The sequence below is a fragment of the Stegostoma tigrinum genome, chromosome 1 (assembly GCF_030684315.1).
Source record: "Stegostoma tigrinum isolate sSteTig4 chromosome 1, sSteTig4.hap1, whole genome shotgun sequence".
In the NCBI taxonomy this organism is placed as follows: Eukaryota; Metazoa; Chordata; class Chondrichthyes; order Orectolobiformes; family Stegostomatidae; genus Stegostoma; species Stegostoma tigrinum.
This window is the reverse complement of record NC_081354.1, coordinates 188484341-188496749: the sequence shown is the minus strand read 5'-3', so window position 1 is coordinate 188496749 and position 12409 is coordinate 188484341. Positions and strand designations below refer to the sequence as shown.

The following is a 12409-nucleotide window of genomic DNA, read 5'->3' as shown; positions in this document are numbered from 1 at the left end:
TTATGCTGTGATAATAGGAACTGGAGATGCTGGAGAATCCAAGATAACAGGGTGTGGAGCTGGATGGACACAGGAGGCCAAATAGCATCTTAGGAGCAGGAAAGCTAAAGTTTCGGGCCTACACCCTTCATCAGAAATGGGGGAGGGGAAGGGGGTTCTGAAATAAATAGGGAGAGAGGGGGAGGCAGATAGAAGATGGATAGAGGAGGAGATAGGTGGAGAGGAGACGGACAAGTTAAAGAGGCAGGGATGGAGCCAGTAAAAGTGAATGTAGGTAGGGAAGGGATAGGTCAGTCCAGGGAGGACAGACAGGTCAAGGGGGAGGGATGAGGTTAGTAGGTAGGAGATGGGAGTGCGGCTTGAGGTGGGAGGAGGGGATAGGTGAGAGGAAGAACAGGTTAGGGAGGTGGGGACGAGTTGGGCTGGTTTAGGGATGCAGTAGGGGAAGGGGAGATTTTGAAACTGGTGAAGTCCACATTGATACCATTAGGCTGCAGGGTTCCCAGGCGGAATATGAGTTGCTGTTCCTGCAACCTTCGGGTGGCATCGTTGTGGCACTGCAGGAGGCCCATGATGGACATGTCATCTAGAGAATGGGAGGGGGAGTTGAAATGGTTCATGACTGGGAGGTGCAGTTGTTTATTGTGAACTGAGCGGAGGTGTTCTGCAAAGTGGTCCCCAAGCCTTCGCTCAGTTTCCCCAATGTAGTGGAGGCTGCAACGGGAACAGTGGATGAGTATACCACATTAGGAGATGTGCAGGTGAACATCTGCTTGATGTGGAGTGTCTTCTTGGGGCCTGGGATGGGGATGAGGGAGGAGGTGTGGGGGCAGGTGTAGGGGCAGGTGTAGCTCTTTCTTGCGGTTGCAGGGAAAAGTGCCGGGTGTGGTGGGATTAGAGGGGAGTGTGGAGTGGACAAGGGAGTCCCGGAGAGAGTGGTCCCTCCAGAAAGCAGACAAGGGTGGGGATGGAAAAATATCTTTGGTGGTGAGGTCGGATTGCAGATGGCGGAAGATTCGGAGGATAGTGCATTGGATCTGGAGGTTGGTGGCGTGGCATGTGAGGACGAGGGGGATTCTCTTTTGTTTGTTATTGCGGGGTGGGGTGTAAGGGATGAGTTGCGGGAAATGCCGGAGACACGGTTGAGCATCCCAAAACCAGCCCAACTCGTCCCCGCCTCCCTAACCTGTTCTTCCTCGCACCTATCCCCTCCTCCCACCTCAAGCTGCACCTCCATTTCCTACCTACTAACCTCATCCCGCCTCCTTGACGTGTCTGTCCTCCCTGGTCTGACCTACCTCCTCCGTCCCTCCCCACCTACACTCACCTTTAGTGGCTCCATTCCTGCCTCTTAAACTTGTCTGTCGCCTCTCCACCTATCTTCTTCTCTATCCATCTTCAATCTGCCTCTCCCTCTCTCTCCCCCCCCCCCCCCCCCCCCCATTCCTGCTGAAGGGTCTCAGCCTGAAACATCAGCTTTCCTGCTCCTAAGATGCTGATTGGCCTGCTGTGCTCATCCAGCTCCACACCTTGTTATCTCTGTTTTTATGCTTGCTGCAACACTCACTTGGAGTCACAAGGTTTTACACACTCAATCTTTTGTCTCATCTAACAGGGAGAGCCTAATCAAAACCTTTAAAAATCCAAATCACCTCATCCACTGGTTCTCCCTTATCTGTGCTTTAAGTAACGCACATCTATTACAAAAAGGTTTGTGAAACATGGTTTCTGTTTTGTAAATCCATATTGACTCTGCGCAACTTAACTTGACATTTAGAAAAGTGTCATTATCACATTCTTTATAATAGATGCCAGCATTTTTCCTGCCATAGGGACTGATGTCAGACTGTAGTTACCATAGCTTTCCTCTTCCTCCCTACTTAAGTAGACGTTGCAGTTACTACTTTCCAGTCTGCAGGAACTTATTCAGAATCTGTAGAATGCCTTGCCGGGTCATGGTCAGTGACTTTTGACTCTTGTGCATGAAATGGAATCCATGTTAGAGGAAATTGCCTTGAACACTGACATAAGTTAGCAGCTCAGTTAGAAGATGCTAGATATCCCCTCGGCAGATAAGTGGAAAAAATAGCTGGCAAGATGGAGGTTCTTCCTGTGTTACAGAAATGCCAAAGCTAATCAGTGATTCTGTAAAATGGTCAGCAAGACTCCAGTAAAAAAAGGCAGAATATTGTAGCTACTGGAAAGTGCTGAAATTGCTTAGCAGATCAGTCAGCATTTATGATAACAGCAATAGAGTTTCAAATGGAGTTTTATTCCCCTTGTGGATGGGAATGGGAGCAGGAAGTAAAATGCTGTCATCTTTCTGATTCTTTCACAATTTTCAAAAGTAGAGCTGACCTTCCAATGTACAGGCCGATTAAGGCCCTAAATGACCAATTAAAGGCTCTTTAAGAGCTTTGTCTTCCCTTGCTATCATTCTACCAGTAAACTTAGGGACAAAACTAAATGCCACAAAATCAGCTAGTATAACCTGGTAACATCTTTGAGTTTGAGTGAGGTCCCTCCTGATTGGGCACCCTGTGACTCATGGAGAGACTTCTTTCTGATGATATTTCCTATGTCCCATCATCATTAAGGACTACTCCTGGAGGCCCAACTGACTGCTTCGAGCAGTCAGTAGGCTGTCACTTCACTTGTCACAGAGTGGGTGCCTTCTGTCTGGTTGCTGCTCTATACGCATTGCAGTGGCCACTGCTCCTAACTAAAGACTACCAGTCTATTTGCTGTGCCGTAAATGGAGATGGAGATGAGTTTTGCTGTGGTCCAGGTGCACATTATACACTTTTTCTCTAATGAAGCTGCAGCAGCATTCTTCAGCTTCCAACTTCACAATAGCATTGCATTTATACAAAGAAAAGTGAAATTTCTTCAACCCAAAATATTCCACCCTGCTTGCTTCTAATAAGCATGTGACATTTTGGAATACTATCAAGTGATATCAAGTAGAGAACGGGTTTGTGCCTTATGCCCATTTCACCAGGACCAGGTTTGCACTGTCTGCAACTTGACCAGGACACAGAATTGACTTTTTTCGCAACATTATGAAATGTAAAGATAGTAATAACTTGGATGAGGAAAATGCAACCAAGTTTGTGGATGACACACCAGTGGGTGGCAAGGCAAGTGGTGAAGATGACAGAGGCTGCAGAAAATATAAACAGTTTAAACACGTAGACAAAAACTTGGCAGGTAGAATACGTTGTGTGGGGAAATATTCAATTTGGCAGGAAGAATAGAGGAACTGACTGTTATATAAAAAGAGAGAGATTGGAGAAAGCTACAGAACAGAGGGATTTAGGAGTCCTTGCCTTTGACAAAGAGCTCGTATCCAAGTTCAGGCAGTAGGAAAGGCAAATGGAATATTGACCTTCATTTCAAAGGGACTGGAGTATAAACATAGGCAGGTTTGACGCAAGTATACAAGATACTAATCAGACCACAACTGGGATACCGAACAGTTTTCCTAAAAACATACAATGCAAAGTGGTCCTTTTGCCCATTAAGTCTGCACCAACCTAAAAATTACTGCAAATCTGCACTCCACACACTTAGCCCATAACCTTGAATGTTCTGACATGGCGAGTGCATAAGAATCAGAGAGCTGTACAGTATGGGAACAGACACTTCGGTCCAACTCGTCCATGCTGATCAGATATCCTAATTTAATCTAGTTCCATTTGCCAGTATTTGTTCCATATCCCTCTAAACTATTCTTTGTATTCCCATTCAGATGCCTTTTTAGATGTTGTCATTGCTTGTTATTCGCAGGCGTTGTGGGACTGTCTTCTGAAGAGATCTTGAGTAGATTGAGCCTGTAATTCATTGACACAGAGAAATGAGGGGCAACTTTTATTGAAATATGTAAGATTCTTAGGGGACTTGCAGAAAGTTTGCTTCCCTTTATGAAAAAGTCTAGGACCAGCTGGTGTAATCTCGGGGGTTGCACATTTAGGACAGAGATAAGAAATTTCTCAAAGGGTAGTGAATCTGTGGAATTCTTTACTGCAAAGGATTGTTGATGCTGCGTTGTTAAGTATAGTCATGGCTAAGGTAGATTTTTAATCAGTAAGTGAATCGAGGACTGTTGGAAAAAGGCAGAAAAGTGGAGTTGAGGATTATTAGATCGGCCGTGATCTCATTGAATAGCAGAGCAGACTCAATGGGCTGAATGGCCTACTTCTGCTCTTACATCTTCAGGCCATAAGATGGAGGAGAAGGATTAGGTTATTCAGCCAATTGTGTCTGTTCTGTCATTTGATTGCTGATTTGTTTCTCAACCCCAATTCTCTTGTCTCCTTCCCATAACTCTTGATTCTTTTGCCAGTCAAAACCTATCTGTCTCTCTTTAAATACACAGTGACTTGGCCTCCACAGCCTTCTATGGGAATGACTGCTTCAATGAAATTCTTCCTCAGCTCAGTTCTGAAGGAACGGCCCTTCACTTTGAGGCTATGCCCTTGTATCTTAGCTCTCCTCCTAGTGGAATGCCTTTTCCATGTAAACTCTGTCCAGATCCCTCGGTATTCTCAGTTTTCTGAATAAATTCCACTGAGATCTCCCCACTGTTTCTTGCTCCCAAACTCCATTGGGTACAGATCCAGAGTCCTCAACCATTTCTCATATGACAAGGCCTTCATCCAGAGGATCATTTGGATTTCAAAAAAGCCTAGAGGTTGTTTGACAGATTAAAATTGACACCCATTATATTTACAGAATAGTGTGAAATTATACCTTTTGCTTGAAGAACAAGACTTATAAAGTGAAGGTTAAAATCCTAAATGGGATAAAGGAGGAGAGTGACTTGGCATATATGAGCACACTTCCTCAGAAGGCTAAGGAAATTTGGCACATCCAGAAGAATTCTTACCAGTTCAGATAGGATGCTTTCTATGGTCTGTCTATCTGGAAGCATCATAGCGTGGTACGGCAACAGCTCTGCCCAAGATTGCAAGAAACTACAGTCATGAACACAGCCTAATCCATTTAGCAAAACAAAAACCTTCCGTCTATTAATTCCATTTATACTTCCCACTGCCCCAGGTAAGCAACCAACATGATAAAGACCTCTCCTACATTGGTTGTACTCTCTTTACCCTCTTCTGTTGAACAGAAAATATAAAGGTTTGAATACACATGCTAACAGATTCAAGAACTGCTTCTTGCCCGTTGTTATCAGACTTCTAATCAGGCCTCTCGGGTGTTAATTGTGATCTCGCTCTCTCCTGTTGTGTCTTTCTGCACCTCCTCTGCGGCTGTAACACTATTCTCGACTCTGTTCTGCTGCTGATATGTACTTTGTTGCAATCTACTTGTATAGCATGTAAAACAACATTTTTTCCACTATCTCAGTACGTGTGATAACAATAAATCAAATTAAACTAAATCAAAAAAAAGTATAAAAATATGAAAGCAAGGATCGTAGCAAGAACCTGATGATGGACAATGTTTTATTTTTAGTTGGAGTATTGCAATCAATTGCGGGCACCTATGTAGGAAGAAAGTAACTGCTTTGAAGTGGGTTCTTAAAAGATTTGCAGAATGCTTACTGAGGTTAAGAACTTAAAAGGTTAGATAATGGAAATTGGACTGTGTTCCTTAACGAAGAGTGTGTTGAGAGGAAATTTGTTTAAAATCTTGAGGCTTCAGGTTAAAGAAGCAAGAACTTTCCCATTCTTTAAAATGATGTGGGGGTACCACTGTTGGACCAGGGTGGACAAGGTCAGAAGCCTTATTTCACTAGGTTATAGTCAAATAGGTTCATTTGAAATCACAAACTTTCAGAGTGCTGATCCTCCACCTGATTGAGGAGCAGCGCACAAAAAGCTTGTGATTTCAAAGGCAGAGTCGATAGTCAAGTGATATTATGGCTGGACTGTTAATCCAGACACCCAGGTAATGTTCTGGGGACCGGCTTCGAATTCCACCATGAAACCCATCTGGTTCACTGAAGCCCTTTTGGGAAGGAAACTTCCATCCTTACCTGGTCTGGCCTGCGTGTGATTCCAGAACCACAGCAATGTGATTGACTCTTAAATGCCCTCTGGGCAATTAAGGATAGGCAATAAACGCTGGCCTACCCACTGATGCCCTCATCCTGTGAATGAATTTTTTAAAAACCTGTTGGACTATAACCTGGTGATATGTGACTTTTGACATTCTTCAAAAGGTGAGAACCTAAAGACACTGATTTTAAAATGATCGGTAAAAGAACCGGAGGTGACAAGAAAATTTTTTTGCGCAGTAAATGGTTAGCATGCTAGTTGAGGTTGTAGTTGAGGTAGATTCAATTGTGACTTTCAAAAGAAAATTGGATAATTACCTTTGGAGAAGATTTGCAGGGAAATGGAGCAAGTTGAGTTGCTTCAGCGGGTGACCAATGAGGACACATTGTTCAAAGTGGTCACTTACTTTGCTTTAACCACTTTGATTCTGGCCTAGCTTTGAGTACAGATGTAAGAACTTTGTCATAGATAACTGTTCGGTCCAATCCCTAAAGACAAAGTTTTAAAGTGTGATTTCTAGCCTGTTACGGCCTAACAGCAAGATCAGCAAAATTAAAAGCATTGACTGTTATCGCAGAACTTTCGCACTGCAATATCTTTGGAGAATCTTATTTCAATTTCACTGTATTTATTGGTCACTCTTGTAATTGCTGAATATCCATAATTTGACACAGCTTTCCATTGGGCTGTGGGGACTGATTTGAAATTCAAATAGATCTATTGATGTGTCCACTCATTATTTGATATCCAGCTTAAACCCCTGTTGCATACTGCCCTAGCTATATTTTAATGTTTAGAGCCGGCACTTCAGCCACCATGTCTGTGCTACCCATGTTATCATTCTTAACTAATCCCATCTCCCTGCACCTGGTACGTATCCCTCTCTTCTCTCCCTATTCATGTGCCTGTTCAAATGTCTCCCATCTCGCCTGGCTGCATGTTCCAGGAACCTACCGCCCTCTACATAAGTAAAACTTGCCTCGCACATCTTGTTTAAACTTAATTGTCTCACTTTAAACCTTTCCCTTCCTGATATTTGACATTTCTATCCAGGGGTAAAAGACTTCAACTACCCACCGTATCCAGACTCTCATAAGTTTACGTACTCGTATCAAGTCTCTCTTTAGTCTCCAATACTCTAGTGAAAACGATCCAAGTCTATCCAACCTGTATTATTTCTAATATAATACAATCCAGGCAACATCTAGTAAACCTCTTTTTGCACCCTCTCCAAAGCCTCCATATCCTCCCTACAATGTGATGACCAGAATTTCTCACAATAAATACTTGGACCACTCCTCCAACATTAGCTAGAGCAGAATCACAGTTCTGTAAAACCTTCTAACATGTTTCTTTTTTTAAAAAATAGGATCAGAAAGAGCAGCTACAGAGCCAAGTCTTCGCCCCTGTACAGTAAGTATTCTAATATTTTAAGAGGACATGAATATAAACGCAGGGATGTATTACTGAGGCTTTTTAAGGCCCTGGTTAGGCCACATTTGGAGTATTGTGTGCAGTTTGGGTTCCCATAGCTCAGGGAGGGTGTACTGGCCCTGGAGCGGTTTTAGATTTCCTACAGTGTGGAAACAGGCCCTTCAGCCCAACAAGTCCACACCGCCCCTTGCTGCATCCCACCCAGACCCATTCCCCTATAGCCCACCCTGAACACTATGGGCAATTTAGCATGGCCAATCCACCTAGCCTGCACATCTTTGGACTGTGGGAGGAAACCCATGCAGACACGGGGAGAATGTGCAAACTCCACACAGACAGTTGCCCGAGGCTGGAATCGAACCTGGGTCCCTGGCGCTGTGAGGCTGCAGTGCTGACCACTGAGCCACCGTGCCGCCCAATTGGAGGTTCATGAGAATGGTCACCGGGAACGGAAAGCCTAATGTATGAAGAATGTTTGAGGACTCTGGGACTATACTCGTTGGAGTTTAGATGGATGAGGGGGGATCTAATTGAAACTTTCAGATTATTGAATGGCCTGGACAAAATGGACGTTGTGAAGATGCTTCCATTGGTAGGAGAGTCTAGGACCTGAGGGCACAGCCTTAGAGTAAAGGGAAGACCTTTTAAAATGGAGATAAGGAGAAACTTCTTCAGCCAGAGTGGTGAATCTATAGAATTCAGTGCCACAGAAGGCTGTGGAGGCCAGGTTGTTGAGATAGATAGGTTCTTGATTATCAAGGGGATCAAAGAATGTGGGGAGAAAGCTGTAGAATGGGGTGGAGGAACTTATCAGCCATGATCGAATGGCGGAGCAGAAATTAGGCCAATGTCTTATGGGTCTTAATGTCTTAAGTATCTGAGCAATAAGCCTCTGAAACCAAGAGAATTCTGAAAAAATACTGCCCATTGTAGGTGAATGAATCTAATTTTTTTTAGCACTATCCTGTGTAGGTTTTGACACCAAGTGATCATCCAGTTGAAGGAACTTGCTTCCTTTCTAGATATTTAGGACAAATTTGTTTACTCTCTCTGAAACTAGTTGGAAGCATCTTGGTATTGTGAAAAACAAAGTTGAAGCTTCTGCCTTGTTGAGGTTGGGTAGCATTATTCCCGTGCTCTTGTCAGTAGCAGCTGTAGTGAGGTGAGTAATAATTGTGATTTTGGCTGACTGCTGCTGGTCAAACTTGAATACATTTATCTGAGACTACCTAAGTTACTGGGGACTGATCAGAATTCAAATTGGATTATAGATGTGCACTGTCTTTGGATATCCAGAAGCTGAGATGTCTGGACTCTACAGACAACAGATCAAACTGTCACAGAACTGTGACACTAATGCAGAAGCATTCAGGAACCATAGACTCATAGAATTCCTACAGTGTAGACAGAGGCCATTAGGCCCTTCAAGAATGTACCGGCCCTTCAAGAATGTACCAACTCTTCAAAGAACATCCCATCCGATTCCTGTGTTTACCATGGCCAATCCACCTAACCTGCACATCGTTGGACTGTGGGAGGAAACCAGAACACCCATAACAAACCCCCACAGGCAGTGGGAGAACATGCAGACTCCACACAGCTGTCCAAGGCTGGAATTCAACTTGGGCCTCTGATGCTGTGAGACAGCAGTGCCAACCACTGTACCATCCATGGTGAAAGGCAGTTTTTTTTATAAGTTTCACAAGTGTACTAATAGTCCTATCTGGCTGTGTTGTGAGATGTTCATAGAATCATTGAATCCCTACAGTGGGGAAACAGGCCCTTCAACCCAACAAGTCCACATCGACACTCAGAACATCCCACCCAGACCCATTCCCCTATAGCCAGCCTAATCTACATATCCCTGAAAAGTCCTCCGGGCCTGATGGGCTTTATCCAAGGATTCAATGGGAAGCGAGGGACAAGATCGCAGGGCCTTTGGCGATGATCTTTTCGTCCTCACTGTCCACGGGTATAGTGCCAGAAGATTGGAAAGAGGCAAACGTCATTCCTTTGCTCAAAAAAGGGAACAGGGATAACCCCGGAAATTACAGGCCAGTTAGCCTTACATCAGTGGTGGGCAAATTGTTGGAAAGAGCTCTGAGAAGCAGGATTTATGATCACTTGGAAAGGCACAGTTTGATTCGTGATAGTCAGCATGGATTTGTGAGGTGTAGATCATGCCTCACAAATTTTATTGAATTCTTCGAAGAGGTGATCAAACACGTGGATGACGGTAGAGCAGTGGATGTGGTTTACATGGATTTAAGTAAGGCATTTGATAAGGTTCCCCATGGTAGGCTTGTGCAGAAGTTGAGGAAGCATGGGCTATGGGAAATATGGCAGATTGGATTCAGAATTGGCTGACCCTTAGAAGACAAAGGATGGTAGTGGACAGAAAATATTCAACATGGTGCTCAGTTACGAGTGGTGTACCACAAAGATTTGTTCTGGATCCTCTTCCATTTGTGATTTTTGTCAATGATTTGGATGAAGGAGTGGAAGGGTGGATTAGCAAGTTCGTGGACGATATGAAGGTGGGTCACGTTGTGGACAGTGCGGAGGGCTGTTCTAGGTTACAAAGGGACATTGATAGGATACAGAGCTGGGCTGAGAAGTGGCAGATGGAGTTGAACCCTGAACGGTGTGAGGTGATTCATTTTGGAAGGACAGATTTGAAAGCAGAATACAGGGTTAACAGAAACATTCTTGGCAGTGTGGAGGAGCAGAGGAGTCTCGGGGTTCATGTCCACAGTTCCCTGAAAGCTGCCACCCGGGTGGATAGAGTTGTGAAGAAGCTGTATGGTGTGTTAGCTTTCATTACTAGAGGGAATGAGTTCAAGAGCTGTGAAGTTATCCTCCAGCTATACAAGAGCCTGGTTTGGCCACATCTGCAGTATTGTGTCCAGTTCTGGTCACCTCATTGCAGGAAAGATGTGGAAGCGTTGGAAAAGGTGCAGAGGAGATGTACCACGATGTTTCCTGGAATGGAGGGAACGTCTTACGAGGAAAGGTTGAGAGAGCTAGGGCTGTTCTCTTTAGAATGACGAAGAATGAGAAGTGACTTGATAGAGGCGTACACAATGCTGAGAGGTATAGATAGAGTAGACAGCCAGAGACTTTTTCCTCGGGTGGAGGTAGCTTTTATGAGGGGGCATAGTTTTAAAGTGAGTGGCAATAGATATCGGGGAGACATCAGGGGTAGATTCTTTACTCAGAGTGGTCGGGATGTGGAATGCATGGCCGGAGAGGGTGGTGGAGTCGGTCTCATTAGAGTCATTTACGCGGCTGTTAGGTAGGCATATGGATGATAGTATAAAGTAGCGGTGGAGGTGCGACAGGCCTGAGGTTTAGGGTGAAAGTTCAGCACAACATCGAGGGTCGAAGGGCCTGTACTGTGCTGCACTGTTCTATGTCCTTGTGACTGCTAGGGTCAGAAATAACATAAAATAGCTGCAGGATATTCTGAAAGAAAGAATGAATAGCCAGAAGCCATGGTCTATGTTGGAACAAGCACATAGGGAAAAGAGAAATTCAGTCTTACAAACAGACTTTAGGCAGTTAGGTAGAAAGTTGAAAAGGAGGACTTGAAAGATGGTGATCTCCAGAATACTCCTGGTCTTAGACAGTAGTGAATATAAGAATAGGCAGTCAAACAGATGAATGTGTGCCTGGAGAGCTGGTACAGGAGGAATAGCTTTAGGTTCCAGAAATATTGGGACCATTTATGATATATGTAATGAGATGCTGCAGTGCTGTCAAGTCTGTGAATGGAGAACTTTCAATGTATATCTGACAGTGCAAAATCTAGATTTTTTTCTTTTCTGTCTTTGCTCACCCTGAAGGTCATAGTGGCAGTATTACAAATGTCCAGTGTTGGACCGCATCTGGAAAGCATTAACTTGGATGTATCTCCTTTGGGAACTGAATAGATGTTTGTTGGCAACCATTATGGTTGTATTTCACATTCTCTCTTCTTTTGACCCATTCAGGAAGGAAATAAGTGCTCCACTCACCAGTGGTGGTGCTCAGTGTGCTTCAGAAACTAATCCTCCTTCAGCCGATGCAAGTAAGTTATAGCTGTACAAAATCTAAAGGATTTTTTAAAATGCTGAAATGTGATAGGTTTTTGGGAAAGTGGTTTGATGATTCAAAAGTTGTTTGCAAATTCACGTTAAGTAGACACCTGTAAAAGTCCTCTTTGAGACTATATTTGCAATTTGGAAGATCAAATTGATTCTGCCATACAGTAATTACCATGATTTAGCACCAATTCACTCCGCATCCAATGTTAAACCTATAAGACTGGCAGAAATGTGAAATTACACTTGATATTGCATTACATTCTTGGTGTAAAATGTTGAGCACTCCTGGTTTAAATGCATAGTGGTGCATCTGTGGATGCCAAACGAAGCAGAGGAATAACCACTTAATTAAAGAAAACTAACAGGAATAGGAGAAGTGAGCGATCTTGCTGTGAATGGCCACAGGTTCCTGAAGATAGCAGCGTAGGTTTACAGGGTGGTTAAGAAGGCTCATGAATCTTTTCCAGTATTAGCAGAGAACTGAATGTGAGTGTAGGGAAGTTATGCTGGAGCTGTATGAACCATAATTTTGGCCACAACTTGAGAACTTTGTGTGGTTTTGGTCACCTCCTTATCAATAGGAAATATTTGCACTAGAGATGCTACAAAAGAAATTTATGAAGATGTTGCCAGGACTGGAAAAACATCGCCTAGAGGAAAGATTGGACAAGTTGGTGGTGTTCTCCTTGGAAGAGAGGAAGCTGAGGGAGATTTGATTGAAGTGTATGCAAATAAGGGTCTTGTGAAGGGTCTAGGCCCAAAACGTCAGTTTTTGTGCTCCTGAGATGCTGCTTGGCCTGCTGTGTTCATCCAGCTTCACACTTTGTTATCTTGGGGTCTTGTGTAGAGTGACTGGGAAGGATCTAT

General features: G+C 43.8%; 1 protein-coding gene across 4 annotated transcripts in view; it reads left to right on the top strand.

Annotated features, from left to right (window-relative positions):
• znf638 (zinc finger protein 638) overlaps nt 1–12409 on the top strand; it is a 203750-nt gene that overhangs the window by 118618 nt on the left and 72723 nt on the right. For all 4 annotated transcript variants that reach the window (XM_059650726.1, XM_059650723.1, XM_059650722.1 and 1 more), the window contains exons 9-10: nt 7393–7436; nt 11450–11526. In XM_059650726.1, coding sequence (XP_059506709.1) covers nt 7393–7436; nt 11450–11526 — 121 coding nt within the window. The remainder of the gene's footprint in view (nt 1–7392; nt 7437–11449; nt 11527–12409) is intronic.